Source organism: Sinocyclocheilus anshuiensis, unplaced genomic scaffold (genome assembly GCF_001515605.1).
Source record: "Sinocyclocheilus anshuiensis isolate Anshui unplaced genomic scaffold, SAMN03320099.WGS_v1.1 scaffold2562, whole genome shotgun sequence".
Taxonomy (NCBI): domain Eukaryota; kingdom Metazoa; phylum Chordata; class Actinopteri; order Cypriniformes; family Cyprinidae; genus Sinocyclocheilus; species Sinocyclocheilus anshuiensis.
In genome coordinates this window covers 158,025-172,722 of record NW_015549777.1, presented here as the reverse complement: position 1 = coordinate 172,722, position 14,698 = coordinate 158,025, and the positions used below count along the sequence as shown (strand labels likewise).

Here is a 14,698-nt window from a genome sequence, read left to right as displayed (position 1 = left end):
ATTTATTATGTTTTAATTGCAAAAAAATCTTACTTTGTTCTTTACTGTCACACAGGAGAAAAATGTTTTGGGTTTCAAAGGACCTAGAAAAATGACAGTAATTATTCCTGGTATGCATGAGAATGATGAGAGAGTTGTTATTCGACCAAAAAGTGTGAGTATTATGTTGTTGATCACTTTTTTTTTTTGATAATCAGTCGCAATATTACGTTTTTTCTTTTTGATATATATTACCATTCAAAAGTTTGGGGTCCTACATGGCCTAAAAAAAAACATTTTTTTATGTTTTTGAAAGAAGTCTCTTATGCTCACCAAGGCTGCATTTATTTGATCAGAAATAGAGTGAAAATTGTAATATTGTGACATTTTTGTATTGTAATTGTATTGTAAATATTGTAATTAGTAAATAACTTTTGTTGTTGTTGTTGTAATATGTTTTAAAATGTAATTCATTAATGTGATGTCAAAGCTAAATTCTCAGCTGCCAAATTCTCCAGTCTTCAATGTTACGTGATCCTTCAAAAAAATTATTCTGATATGCTGATTTGGTGCTCAAGAAACATGTTTTTTTTATTATTATCAGTGTTGTGCTGCTTAATATTTTTTGGGAAACTGAAATACATTTCTTTTAAAGATTTTTTTGATGAATATAATGATCAAAAGAACAGCATTTATTTGAAATAGAATTCTTTTGTATTCTTTTAATGTAACATTTGACCAATTTAATGCGCACTTCCTGTATAAATGTAGGAAAAAACTGACTCCAAACCTTTGAATGGTAGTGTTTTTTATGTCTTGGAAATTTTTGTCACACTTCACTCAGATAAAATCGAATTATGTGTTTGCTTCACTGATTAAATCAGCTGTTTTATATATATTTATATATAATGAAAATGAAATCTCTTTTGCATGTCCCAGGAGCTGGAGTCTCTGCTCACCCGATATGAGAATGGAAACAAAGAAAATCTTGTCACCCTTGTAAATAAATCACCCAGCTGGAATGAGCAAACTCAGTCATATGTGCTGAATTTTCATGGCCGAGTTACTCAGGCATCTGTGAAAAACTTTCAAATTGTCCATCCAGATAATGGTGAGCTATTCTTTTTACTCATTTTGTATTTGTAGTTGCTATATTATATCATATACAAAAATATTAAAATTCCTAATTCTAATATCAATGAATATCTCTCTCCAGTGGACTACATTGTGATGCAGTTTGGGCGGGTAGCAGAAGATGTGTTTTCCATGGACTACAGCTTTCCCATGTGTGCTCTCCAGGCATTTGACATCACTTTGTCTTCCTTTGATGGCAAACTGGCTTGTGAATGAGCGTCATTCATCTGTATTTTCTGTTCTTTCAAAAAGGGAAACTTAGCATTAATTTGAGATTTGAATGTTCTTGCAGTCATTTTAATGAACTTTAGGTTTTTGCTATTATCCACAATATTATCCACAAATTACAATGTACAGTAGATCATTTATCTGTTGTACTAATTATGATTCTACAATTAGACATGTATGAATTTCTTTTGTATTTATTCTCTCTTTAATTGTTCATTTCAACTGCCTGTTCTCCAAGACTGTTTAAGCAAATAATTTAGTTAGATATTTTCATTTCCTTTGTTTACATGAAAAAAGAAAGATTGACATTCCTTGTTAAATAAAAACCGATTGAATTTATATAAGGCTATATAATACAGTTACTCTTCATAAAGTTACATTCACCATAGACCTTTATTACGCTTTTGCTTTCTTATTGAGATATTTGAGATCCGAGTGGAATATTATATTTCGCCATAGTGAAATAATAAACATAGTAGGCCTATATATCGTTCCAGCGGGGGGCAGTAAAAGCCTTGATCGTTTTTCATACCTCTGCAAACAAACAGAAGAAGAAAGCGACAAATTCGCATACATCTACATCGCCCCATTTTGAACTCTATGCATAACTGAAGTTCATCAGTATTATTTTTATATCGTAATTTAGGCACCTCAGCGCCCATCAACAATCTGCTCTGAAAGTTATTTGTGGAAGTTGGGTGGCGTGAAATGTGACTTTGAATGGAAACTCCCTCTTTTTGGTTTTGAGTTTTGCAAATTTGAGTTTGCAGACAGATGAGCTACGCCTCTTAAGACAGGAACTTTTCATCTGAGTTGGATATAAGATACAACGAGAATGCGGGACCGGACCAAAGAATTGGGCAATGTGAGTACAAAGTAGGGCAGTGCACTCAGGAAACCGGCTAGCGTGCTAACGGGCTAACCCGCGGATACTCTACCCACAGCTGCAACTGCGATTTATTCACACTTTCACATATTCTCACGGCTCGCAGTCTGCTGCTATGTGACTATTTATGTGTCTTTATAGAGATTATAAAAAAAAAATCATCAGTCAAATCCCACAAATTGGAAGCTAACACCCTTCTGCACCACCATCGCTATAGTATTGCAGTGTAGGTGGGGTGTAACTCTATTTAGTCTACAAACAAACTAGCAGCCAAGAATGTTTGCAGTTGATTCAGTGATTTTTTTTTTTCAGCCCAAAGATTTATAAATGACTGTTGAAATGGAACTAATTTCAGTCATATTTAGCACTGTTAGTTAACCATTGGATATTTCACACCCTCAAGAAGAAAAGTTTAATATCACATCCGTTTATAGCCCTGTTTCTTCCCACAAAACGATGTGCTCTTAACTGTGTCTGACACTTTTCCCCTCATTTGTAACACGAGTAAGTGAATTCAACAGTTTATAAATAAATATTTCAAACGTATAACAAATTCTTAATGTATACTTTTTTCTTCTCTTCTTACTAGACTGCTGATGCCTCAGATGAAGATGAAGAAACCACGGCTCTCATGATAAAGCCTGGATCTGGGAGCTCGGCAAACGAAGAGAAAGAAAATGAGGCTTTCTTTAAAAAGGTTTACATGAATTATTAGGGAATTGTGGGGTTGTTGTGTAAACAGCTCCAGAAATGAGTCACTACCTCCAAACTCACAAATACTTGTGACCTTGTGGCATCAATTGCTCACCATGAATTACATTTTTGTTACTTAAATCGTGTGGGTTAGGATTGCAATGTTTTCTGAATCAAACTTAATTCACTTAATAATACCCTACTTTTTTCTATATAGGTTCAGGAGATTCGAGAGGGACTTGAAACAATTAAAAAGAAGGTGTCTGAATTGGAGAACAAACAGAAAACGGTGTTAGGAGTCGCACTTCCAGAGGAAAGTGAGTTGCTCAGCTTAGGTTTGGGTATTTTTATATTTCAACACATTCCTATGAAATAAAAAATGGTTCTTCATGGAGATTTGTTTTTCCGTTTAAGTTTTATGATCCAACAAAATGTTTAAATCAATAAATGTATTTAAAAAATCTCCTTGCCAATAGGTATGAAAAAGGAACTGCAGTCCTTCAGAGAAGACATCAAAGTCATGGCCAGCCAGATCCAAAGGAAGTTAAAAAGTGAGACTGATAAATAAACATAGGTGGTTGTTATTGAACGTTTTCCGCTGGACCTACTGGATGTGAAAAATTAAACAATAAATTTGTCACAGGCATTGAACCTAAGAAATCTGAAGGTGAAGACAAATATATTCCAATAAACGTTAGAATGAGGAGAACCCAGGTCAGTTGCTTTTTTTAATACGTATATTATAAATATTTGTAAATATAATACATGAACAGTGTTGTTTTGGCTCAGAATAATCTGCTCCTCCCTTTTTTCCTCAACATCCTTTAAAAGCATGGTGTTTTGTCCCGTGAATTTCTGGAAGTGATGGGTCACTGTAATACAATTCAAGCCCAATACAGAGACAGAAATGTGGAGAGGATACAAAGACAACTCAAAATCAGTATGTGCTTTTTCGGTCTTGTTTTAGTCTATTGATAATACTAGCATTATCACACAGGTCTCTCATAATAGCCTTTTTAAATGTGCACCATGTAATTTTTCCCCCCTGATTTTAGAGTTTCCATTTGTATGATCCACAATGCTAGGCGTCAGTACAAGTCCAAGACTACTGCAGTATTAGTCAGTGCAACATAGCTTTCTTTTGCATTATTTCGACAAGATAAATAAAACTAATGTGAATGTGGTTTCCGTTACAGCTGGTAACAATGTGACAGATGAAGAGCTAGAATCCATGCTTGAGAGTGGACAAACTGATGTTTTCACGCAAAATGTGAGTGTGTTGTATTGTGTACTGTGCATGCTTTGTTTTGAATGCACAAGTGTAAGTCTTGCATTGTGCCAATTGATATTCAGTGCTTTTTTTTCTTCTACAATTACCTGAAGAAAACAGTCCACACTGGGGGTTTGTGATATCATGATTTTTGATTGTGGATGATTCAAATATATCCACGATCTGCTATTGAAGAGATATCGTAGTATCGTGCTACAGCGCACATTCTATCAGTTGCAGTTCTGCCGCCTCCATCTGAATACTGTACAATGCGACATACATTCACATCAAATGTTATCTCAGCAGCAGAGTTACACTCATAGGACACTGCACTTATTTGCAATCCAAAAAGTATATTATTTGTCTCTGTTTTTATAGCCTTGCCGGTTAAACATTTAATTCACGTGCTGTTCTGGCATGCGCTTTTTTTTTTTAACGCGTAGCCTACACCTGAAGCGCGTGCACACTAAAAAGCCTGTTAAACAGTGTGCACTGATTACTGGACTAAGTTTTCTTTCACGTCTGATTGCACTAATATTGTTAAAGGGGTCATATGACGTTGCTAAAAAGAACATTATCAGTGGCAAATACTTTAAATATGAAAGCGTGCTTACAGGCTGTGAGTCAGAAGTGCCAGACTGTCCTTGCAAAGTTGGAACTGCCCCGCTTTAGACGCATTGTAGGCTACTCTGCAGGTTCAGGAAACTGTCCGCCATAAAATGCGCTGCACACATCTGAATACGTGAACATTTGGGCGGTGTTATGCAAATCTTCCCACATTGTGACGTAGACATGTGGGGGCGTGTTTAAACGAGGTGTTTTAGGAGGGCGTGGACAAGTCTTAAATTTGATAAAGAATATCTCTTTGGGTTTGAGACTTTAGTCTTTGCAACTTTAGGGATCTTATCTATGCACGAACAGCTTGTAACACTCCAAAGAGAAAGGAACATTTGAAATTGCATCATATGACCCCTTAAAAAAACACAAGGTTTACATATAAGTTGGTTATGTCTGAAGTAAATAGTTGAGAGAAAAGTGGATGGGTGCCTGTGTATTAGATGTGTGCAGGTCTTAAAGTGACAGCAGACTAATAGTACTAAACATGCTGATGCTTGTTATTAAAGGCATAGTTTACCCAAAAATTTTAAATTGTCATTATTTACTCACTGTCATGTTATCCCAAACCTGTATTAATTTCTTTCTTGTGCTGAACAAAAAAAGAAGATATATTGAAGGATGTGGGTAACCAAACAGTTGCTGGTCCCCACTGAATTTGATAGTAGGAAAAAATAAATTGTTTGGTCAACCACATTCTTCAAAATAACTTTCATGTTCAACAGAAGAAAGAAACTCATTCAGGTTTAAAACAGCTTGAGAGTGAGTAAATGATGACAGAATTTTCATTTTTGGATAAACTATCCCTTGAATGCAGGGCTTAAAGTTCTCCGGCACCATGCCGGATCTCCGGCGTGCGGCGTTTGGCTGCAGGAAAAAAAAGATAGTCGTCCTACATTAAAAATACTTGTTGATATCATGTTCGAGTTCATGAGTTCGCCTACCAATGTATGAGAGGAACACAGCTTTCACTCTACCAAACTAACATTACTAGCCAATCAGAAGTTTTTGCTCTTATAAACACGAGACGCGCATAATAGTATCCAATTGCAGAGTCGCAGCTGATGAATGGAAAAGAAGCCTGGGTCTCGAGCGCAACAGATTGAAAAAGCTGCGAGGCGCAATGGTCAAAGATTTCCATCTAGCATCATATTTACATAGAAAAGCTATTTAAAAAGCAGCGGAGCTTTGTAAACAGCTCAGAGTAATCAAGCCATCTCCTTAAGAACGATATGATTGGCAGAACTATGGGCGCTGCTAGGCCACTTTTAGGGGGGGCTATATGACTACTCAGCCCCCCTAAAAATTATGCAGAAAAAAAACGCAGAGCGAGAAACAGAGGGCAAGTTGTGTGTTTATCGATAGATTGTTATAATATCTGCAACTGTACAGTTCTTTGTCATAAATACAGTTTACAAAATATCATGGGGGAGCAATCGGTTCCCCATCTACTGTAAAATTTCGCTGCGTTTCCTCATCACACTACAGCTGTTTCCTCCAGCAAAAATGAAACCGCATACTTTATGAAACGATGACGTTGCCATTTTTCATTTGAAAATTTAACTTTCAATATAATACATATTACAGTGCATGTGCAAAGAGGTTTGCATACTTGAGCTAAAGAAAGAGGGTTGTACTAGAAAAGCAAACAGTAAAATTTTGTGTTTGTAACTACAGTAAACAGGTGTGTGTGTGTGTGTGTGAGATCAGGAAGGCTTATTCAGTACTCAAATGTTATACCTATCTAAGCAATACAGTGGAATACTGCAATAAGTTTAGTAAACCATCCCTATTAGTCAAATTTTTTATTTATTTATATATTTATTATTGTTTTTTATTATTACCCTCATTGGGGGCTGAGCCCCCCTAAAATGAAAATCATAGAATCGGAACAAATTTACCGGGATTTTTTAAAAGGTCCTGTTCACACATGATCTCTTAACGGTAATTTACCAGTAAAGACTGTATGTGCCATTTTCTTTTATTAGTTTATTTATTAGAATTTGAAAGATAATAACAACATTGATAAGTGAGATCTGATTTTAGTCCTTGAAAACCAAAAAAGTTGTGCAAAAAGAAAAAAACTGCATTTTATTTTGCAGTATCTGTTTAAGTTACCAGTTCTTGGACCATTTTAATGTTTTTGTTGTTGTTAATTGAACTGAACTGTAGTTTTCTGTAGTAAACTGTCTTTGTATATTTCCTATTTTATATTAGTTTCCTAGTATTTAATTTACCATTATTTCTTTTGAACAAAACAATTTCAGAAATGTCATGTTTTAGATTGTAGGTCATCTTGTACCGTCAAGGACAAAGCAAGCCAGCAAAACTTGATATCAAAAGCATCCTAAATGTTACACGTGTTTGCACCATATTGTAGTGAGTAAACTTTCTTGGTATTGCTGTTTCAAATATCCCACCATAATCTGTAGTCTGAGCCTGTCAAGGGCTAACGGCAATGGCAGATACGTTACTAGTAAGTTTCAAGGAAAATCATTTTCTTTTTTGGTTTGCCAAATAACCCTGTGTATGTGTCCACCCCCGCAACCCCCAACCCCCGGAAAAAAGTTCAGGCTCAGCATTTTTTTTTTGCTTTAACCCCTGTGAATGTTAATAAAACAACAAAACACAAAGAGAAAAATCACTCACTGCTCTTGACTGAAGAACTTTAATACAGTTGCTTTAATAAGAATCAATATATAATTTGATACTGTTAAATACATCTACTGTACCTGAAAATTAAAGCACTGTTTGTTTTATTTGTATATTATTTGTATTTGTTCACATTGTGATTTTTTATCTTTGCCCACTTTGGCCTAAATGTCTGCCATTTTTTTCTTATTTTATATTTTGTTACTTTATAAGGCTTTGTTTTTAAAATGGGGAAATTAGTTTGGCTGCACTGTTCAAACAACTCGCAAAATAGTAAAACCAACATGACAAAGAATCGTGATTAAAATCATGAATCATGATTTTTCCTGGAAAAAAAATTGTGATATGATATTTTTGTCATATTGCCCACCTCTAGACTACAACAGAGTGATATTATTCTGTCTTCTGTTAGTCTTCTGATTACTTAAAGGGTTAGTTCACCCAAAAATGAAAATTCTGTCATTAATTACTCAACTTCATGTCGTTCCAAACCTGTAAGACCTTCGTTTATCTTCGGAACACAAATTAAGATATTTTTGATAAATTCTGTCATTAATTACTCACCCTCATTTCGTTCTAAACCCGTAAGACCTTCGTTCATCTTCGGAACACAAATTAAGATATTTTTGATGAAATGTGAGAGCTCTCAGACCCTACATAGATCAGCAACGCAACTGTAATGTTCCCAGGTCCAGAAACGTTGTAAGGACATCGGTAAAACAGTCCATGTGACATTAGTGGCTCAACTTTTTTGTAAACAGTTTTGCAAAGCTACGAGAAAACAAATGAGCGCAAAGAAAACAAAAATAACATAATTCATTCAACAATTCTTCTCCCCCGAGTTATGTCTTCCACCATTTTAGAGTATCACAACACATACGCACGCTTTCCCCTAAGCATAAACAACGCTGATTACGCAGATTACGTTCACGCGCGCACTTTCTCCCCCGAACGTAAACAACGCTGATTACGTCGATTACGCTCTTGGGTACTCTCCAAAATGGCGGAAGACGTAACTCGGGGGAGAAGAATGGTTGAATAAATTGTTATTTTTGTTTTCTTTGCGCTCATTTGTTTTCTCGTAGCTTTGCAAAACTGAAGTTGAGCCACTAATGTCACATGGACTGTTTTACCGATGTCCTTACAACGTTTCTGGACCTGGGAACATTACAGTTGCGTTGCTGACCTATGTAGGGTCTGAGAGCTCTCACATTTCCTCAAAAATATCTTAATTTGTGTTCCAAAGATGAACGAAGTTATTAATGACAGAATTTTCATTTTTGGGTGAACTAACCCTTTAAATGTCACATTTCTAGTCTTCTCTTTTGCTTTCTTTGGAATGGATGCGTTTCATTTGGTAAGATCCTTTTGGGAACTGTTCCATCTAAAATGTAATTGTTATTTCTTGCTTTTGATGAAGTTGATTAGCCTATCCGGCTATTTAGTGATATAATCATTTATAATAAATAGGGACATTTTCCTGTTTTCTGCCCCTTCTCTTTCAGAGTTTCTTGTGAAGCGGTAAAAACAAGAAATATTAGGCAAAGACCTACAGTTGGAACTAAGAATGCTGGGGGCACCTTTGGACAAAGTATCTTTTAGTGTTATTGCCTTTTTATTCCAGATAAAGGAAATCTGGGCTGTCAACATCATTAAAAGCAATGCTAGAAGTAAATGCCCCTCATTTTCAGTACCTCCTTTATAGATTTCCACTTCTCTTTTAGACTTTTGATTACTGTCATTCTTGCCCTTCAGCTCATATATTCAGAACCCTTACACCCCCTTTGCCTGAAACGAAGCATCACCACCATGAAACATTTCACCATAGTGTCCTATATGTCACATGATGTGATCACATGAAAAATCCTGTTCAGTGTCTTGAACCCTTGTTTAAAAATCAATTTGTTCTTGCAGATTTTGAATGATGCTAAAGCTACCAAACAGGCTCTGAACGAGATTGAGTCACGGCATGATGAGATAATCAAGCTAGAGAAAAGTATTAAAGAGCTACATGATATGTTTCAGTACCTTGCAATGGAGGTGGAAGCACAGGTGAGATGAACACACTGGTTAGTTCATTCCTCAGATGGCTAGTAAATTAAAAACCATGATGTTTTATCATTTAAAAAACATTGTTTCATTTAATGTTATTTTTGTCCATATTTTAATTTAAATCTGTATTCTACGTGAAATAAAAAAAATAAAAATTCAGGGTGAAATGGTGGACCGGATTGAGGAGAACATTAAGAGTTCCCATAACTACGTGGAGAAAGCTGTTGCCGACACAGCTGCTGCTGTAGAAACTTCAAAAAAAGTGCACAAGGTGAGTAACTTATTAATATGGTTATTTATTTATTGACATAATATCATTACATCATTGACCAGTGTGAATTATCACATTTCTTCTTCACAGAAAAAATTATGGATTGCCTTATGCCTTGCTATTTTAATTGTAATAATAGCCATTATCCTGGCTGTCAGTTTAGGTTGAGGTAAGTTCCATCAATTGTATTGAATTTGAATGTTAACTTTATGCAAGCTATTTAAAGGGATAGTTCACCCAAAATTGAACATTTACTCACCCTCAGGCCATCCAAGATGTAGGTGATTTTCTTTTCTTCAGTAGAACAGATTTTTAGCTGAAACCATGGTCCTTGGTGATTCATAACATGCAACTCAGTGGAGAATAAAAAACCCATTTTTGAGAATAAAAAAAAAATCATATCAAGGCACACCAAATGAACACCTGTGGCTCCTGACGATATACTGAGCTCTTATGAAGCGAAACAATCGGTCTGTACAAGAACCTGAACATTATTTACAACATTACCTGTAATCAATAGCCTCAGCCAACAGGGAAATCAATTATTTTCCACAAATAGTTTTTTCGGACAGTTCGTTCAATTAGCTGTTTCAGTTCAATAGTTCTTTTACATAATCACGCAAGGATGTAACATATATGCAATTGTATTATTAAAGCACCCAATAATAATTTGAAATGTGGATGTTTTACATGTCTAATGCATATACAGTGACTAAACTTGTGTTCATCCGCTAAATAATTTAATTTCGCCCCTTCATACAAGTGCTTGGTTCATGCACACATCACCGGCTCTTCAGTCCGAGTCAGAACTGTTTTCACATTTCAATGACTGTTTGAGGACTGGATCGCTGAATGAGTTGGCAAAAAACATCATAGAATCATATACACCGATATTTTGGCTGATTTTCAAGTCGGAGTTGACTGTCAGTCACGTCCAAAAGTGAGTTTTGATTGAGTAACTTGTAGATCTGTGCTGCTCAAACCACAAACTGTTTCAGACAGTTCAGTTCAACCGGTTCAAAAGAATGATTTGTTTGCAAACTGGACATCACTCAGGACCATTTAACTGAGGCTATGGATTACAGGTAATAATGTTGTAAAAAAACGTTTAGTTTCATGCACAGACTGATCATTTCGCTTCATAAGACCTCAAAATATTGTCAGGATATAATCAGCAGCCAGGGGTATTCATTTTGTGTTTCTTGATATGCCTTTTTTTTTTTTTTTTTGCAATGACAGGCAGCAACTGACTTGCATTTTATGAATCATCAAGGATCACCATTTCAGCCAAAAATCTTGACCTGAGGGTGAGTAAACAGCAAATTTTAGTTTTTGGGTGAACTATCCCTTTGTGCCCAAATTTGTTAGTTCTGTCATTTTTATTCATAGTTATTTGATATTTAAATCATGTATCCATTTTCTTTACAGTGTTTTCCTTTATTAGATTTCTTTTTGCCCATCAAGCACTGGGTTTTTTCTTCCTAAACTGTCTTCCTGAAGTCCCTCTAACAAACAACATCGCCATGTGTAAACATGACCATTATTGGTATCCCAACTGTTTTGGTAGCTACATTTGCTTAAATTTTTAATTGTTGATCTGTTGTTTTAGCTGTTTTGTCCTATCATTTCCTGAAAATGTGTCTGCTGCACCACTTGGACATTTAAAAAGTTGCATGGTAAAAATGGTTTGAATTAACCGATTGCTTTACTGACTGTATTTCCAAGATGGTGGACTTCATTTGCAACACCAACACTAAAACATGGTCATATAGGGTAGATGAAGAAGAAATGCTAATGAGATTCCTAATATATAACGCTTCCATTCGGAGACAAGCTCGAGAACTCTGAGTGATGGGCTATTTGTCTTTGCCCTAATATGTTTATAAGATGTATTTTGTGTTATCTGTTGTGATTTATCGTTTTGTAATGCCATTTCAAACCTGAAATTCACTAAAATAGCATTCATGGTGATCTGTATATATATATATATATATATATATATATATAACAACTAATTTTATACTCTGCTTTGCATTATAGTAACTACCTTTCAAAATACTACTTCTCTTGGTCACACAATGACATGTCACATATGTATGAATATTTTAACTCATTTGTGCTCTGTCCCAGTAAAGACATGCACTTTTAAGAACTGATTATGTACAGTTACTTGTTTAGTGCCTAAACCTTGGTGCCTTTTCTTGAGCAGTAATATATGGAGTACCCACTGTGTGGCACTATAAATGTCAAGATCACCAAGAATGCAGTTTATTTGGTTTCAGTTTGCAGCCTGTAGACATACTGCCACACATTTAATTCATTCTTATGTAAAATTGTAATTTTTAAATAAAGTACATATTATATATTTGATTGTTTTGTAATATTTTTCTTGTCTTATCCTATTTTTTTATAATTTTGATATTTGAATTCCCTTTTTACTGTTCAAATACAACTGATTGGATGATATACAGTTGAAGTCAGAAGTTTACATACAAAGTTTACATCCCCTTTATTGTGTTCTTAGTTACCTGAATGAGCCACAGCTGTTTTTGTTTGTTTGTTTAGTGATAGTTGTTCTTGAGTCCCTTGTTTTTACTGAACCTGAACAGTTAAACTGCCTGCTGTTCTTCAAAAAAAAAAAATCCTTCAGGTCCCACAAATTATTTAGTTTTCCAGCGTTTTTGTGTATTTGAACTCTTTCCACCAATGACTGTATGATTTTGACATCCATCTTTTCACACTGAGGACAACTGAGGGACTCATATGCAACTATTACAGAAGGTTCAAACGCTCACTGATGCTCCAGAAGGAAAAACCATGAGACTGTAGTCTCCTCATAACTCATAGCTCTGGATGACATAATACACGGGAATCCCCAGTAGTTTCATTTGGACAGTCGTAGGTGGCACCGACCTGCGCATAGAACTACATCTCCCAGATTGTGTTTACTAGTTTGCTCCCATTTATAGCAACTGCCGTGTATCTCTCGCCGCCTGTTCAACACGGTCTGGACTGCGACAGAAGGAGGTTCAGGTAATATTTTATTTATGGAAGTTGTTTATTGTGAAAATATCACCAAATTAACACGCCAAAGCGTTGGTTTGTCCAATGTTTTATACTGATTTGAAACTATAAAAAGTTTTAATTTTAAGATTACAAGCCGTGTCGTGTTTACTTAAACACTTTTTTGTGTTTAAACAATATTTTATTACATACCTATGCCAAATATACCAAACAAATCTAGCATGTTGTCAGTCGAGTCGCTTTTGTTTGTCCTCGTTACGCCCTTACATAAATGAAAGTGAAAGAATAACTCAACAACGGCAAAACCAAGCATAAAGAAGCTTTTGACTAAAATAATCGTTTGGGGCATTGAAAGGTGACTGTGTCCCACATAAACGACGGGATGAATGACGGAACGGAGGAAGAGACGGCCCCCGTTATAATGGATACTTCGTACTCGCAGGTAGTTTTCAACGATGTTCCTCCATCATATCCGCCAAACACCGCAGTTACGTGCCGGTACACCCTGACTGGTGCTGTGCAGCCCAACCCGAGCGACTGGATCGGTATCTATAAGGTGTGTAAGAAGTAACAGCATACACTATATTTCCTGTATTGCAGTGGTTCTCAAACCTGTCCTGGAGTACTGCACATTTTGTATGTCTCCCTCATCTATCACACCTGATTCAACTCATCAGCTCATTAGTGGAGACTGCATGACCTGGGCCGTTTCTCAATACCAAGTACGCAAAGTTCGGACTTCGCAAATTCGACTCAGGAGTGCGAACTCCCGGGGACGTGAGGAACAGCAGCGTACTTGATAACGTCATTCAGCTCGCCTTACTCCGGTTATCTACACTATAGCCTATATGTAGTACACTATATGTATTTACATACGACGAAATATGATATCAAACACCACTGTCTCTTTTTGTTTTCATTTAAACATATTAATAGCCGCAAAAATGTAGTTCAGAGAATGTACATACATTACAGTGAAACGAAATATTATATCAAACGGCAATTGCCTCTTTTCTGTTTCATTTAAAATATTAATAGCCACAAAAATGTGGTTCATGCAACGCGTACACGCATTACAATAAACGAAATGATAAACACCACTGCCTTTTCGTTTTCTTCAAAATATGAACCCTCTTTTCGTTTTCATTTTAAAAACAAAACATGAATATGTGGTTTAGGTAATATGTGCACATACTTTGATTATCTTCACTGTATGTATAATAAAATGAAATATGACAAGCACAACTCTGCCTTTTTTGTTAAATGTCAGTTTTAATGAACAATAATAGCCACTATAAAAGTATAAGTATAAAGTATAAGAGACTTATGTAATAGGAAATAAAGACTAAAGCAAACAATTCAGTCAAATGTATGCAACAAAGTCAGCATTGTATTACGATTAATAAATAAATAATTTATGAAACATAACTTTGTGCTCAGCCAAAACGATATGACCTGGAAGAAATAATAGATTCATGAGACCAAAGATTACCTGATATACCCAAAACGAATTTTACCTCATGTTCAACCACTACAGAGACATCAGAGCCAGTGGCAAGTGTCAGAAAAACGTCTCAGGTTACTTATGTAACCATGGTTCCCTGAGTAGGGAACGAGACACTGCGTCCTCTAGGGGTCGCTATGGGGAACGCCTCGTCGTGGCCTGTGTCTGAAGCATACATTGAAAAAACACCAACAACACGTTGGCCGGCGACAGCCCATGACATCACTACCGGTGCGACTATTAGTATAAATAGGCGCCGGGAGAACATGTCATTCACTTCTTTGTCTGAAGCTTGCGTTCGAAGCATGGCGGGAAGCCTAGAGGACGCAGTATCTCGTTCCCTACTCAGGGAACCATGGTTACATAAGTAACCTGAGACGTTCCCTTTCA

The 14,698-nt window shown here is 35.9% G+C and overlaps 3 protein-coding genes across 5 annotated transcripts in view; all 3 read left to right on the top strand.

Annotated features, from left to right (window-relative positions):
• Positions 1–1,537, top strand: part of LOC107660871 (tubby protein homolog) — a 4,670-nt gene extending 3,133 nt beyond the window's left edge. Inside the window, exons 11-13 of the mRNA XM_016450310.1 lie at positions 56–154; positions 919–1,090; positions 1,196–1,537. Coding sequence (XP_016305796.1) covers positions 56–154; positions 919–1,090; positions 1,196–1,329 — 405 coding nt within the window. The 3' untranslated portion in view covers positions 1,330–1,537. The remainder of the gene's footprint in view (positions 1–55; positions 155–918; positions 1,091–1,195) is intronic.
• A 192-nt stretch (positions 1,538–1,729) lies between these two features.
• stx4 (syntaxin 4) lies at positions 1,730–11,595 on the top strand. 3 transcript variants are annotated; one of them, XM_016450284.1, is made up of 11 exons: positions 1,730–2,206; positions 2,817–2,924; positions 3,138–3,237; positions 3,397–3,471; positions 3,564–3,634; positions 3,752–3,860; positions 4,117–4,190; positions 9,372–9,509; positions 9,670–9,780; positions 11,020–11,087; positions 11,209–11,595. In XM_016450284.1, the coding sequence occupies exons 1-10, from the start codon at positions 2,177–2,179 to the stop codon at positions 11,083–11,085; spliced, it is 882 nt and encodes a 293-aa protein (XP_016305770.1). In that variant the 5' UTR covers positions 1,730–2,176; the 3' UTR covers positions 11,086–11,087; positions 11,209–11,595. The 3 variants fall into 3 exon arrangements, with proteins under 3 accessions (XP_016305770.1, XP_016305769.1, XP_016305768.1); XM_016450283.1 differs by lacking the exon at positions 11,209–11,595 and adding an exon at positions 9,871–9,949 and having other exon boundaries at positions 11,020–11,037; XM_016450282.1 differs by lacking the exon at positions 11,020–11,087 and adding an exon at positions 9,871–9,949 and having other exon boundaries at positions 1,731–2,206.
• Positions 11,596–12,590: 995 nt separating this feature from the next.
• Positions 12,591–14,698, top strand: part of calcoco2 (calcium binding and coiled-coil domain 2) — a 10,380-nt gene continuing 8,272 nt past the window's right edge. Inside the window, exons 1-2 of the mRNA XM_016450280.1 lie at positions 12,591–12,813; positions 13,160–13,360. Of these exons, the coding sequence (XP_016305766.1) occupies positions 13,187–13,360 (174 nt within the window). The 5' untranslated portion in view covers positions 12,591–12,813; positions 13,160–13,186. The remainder of the gene's footprint in view (positions 12,814–13,159; positions 13,361–14,698) is intronic.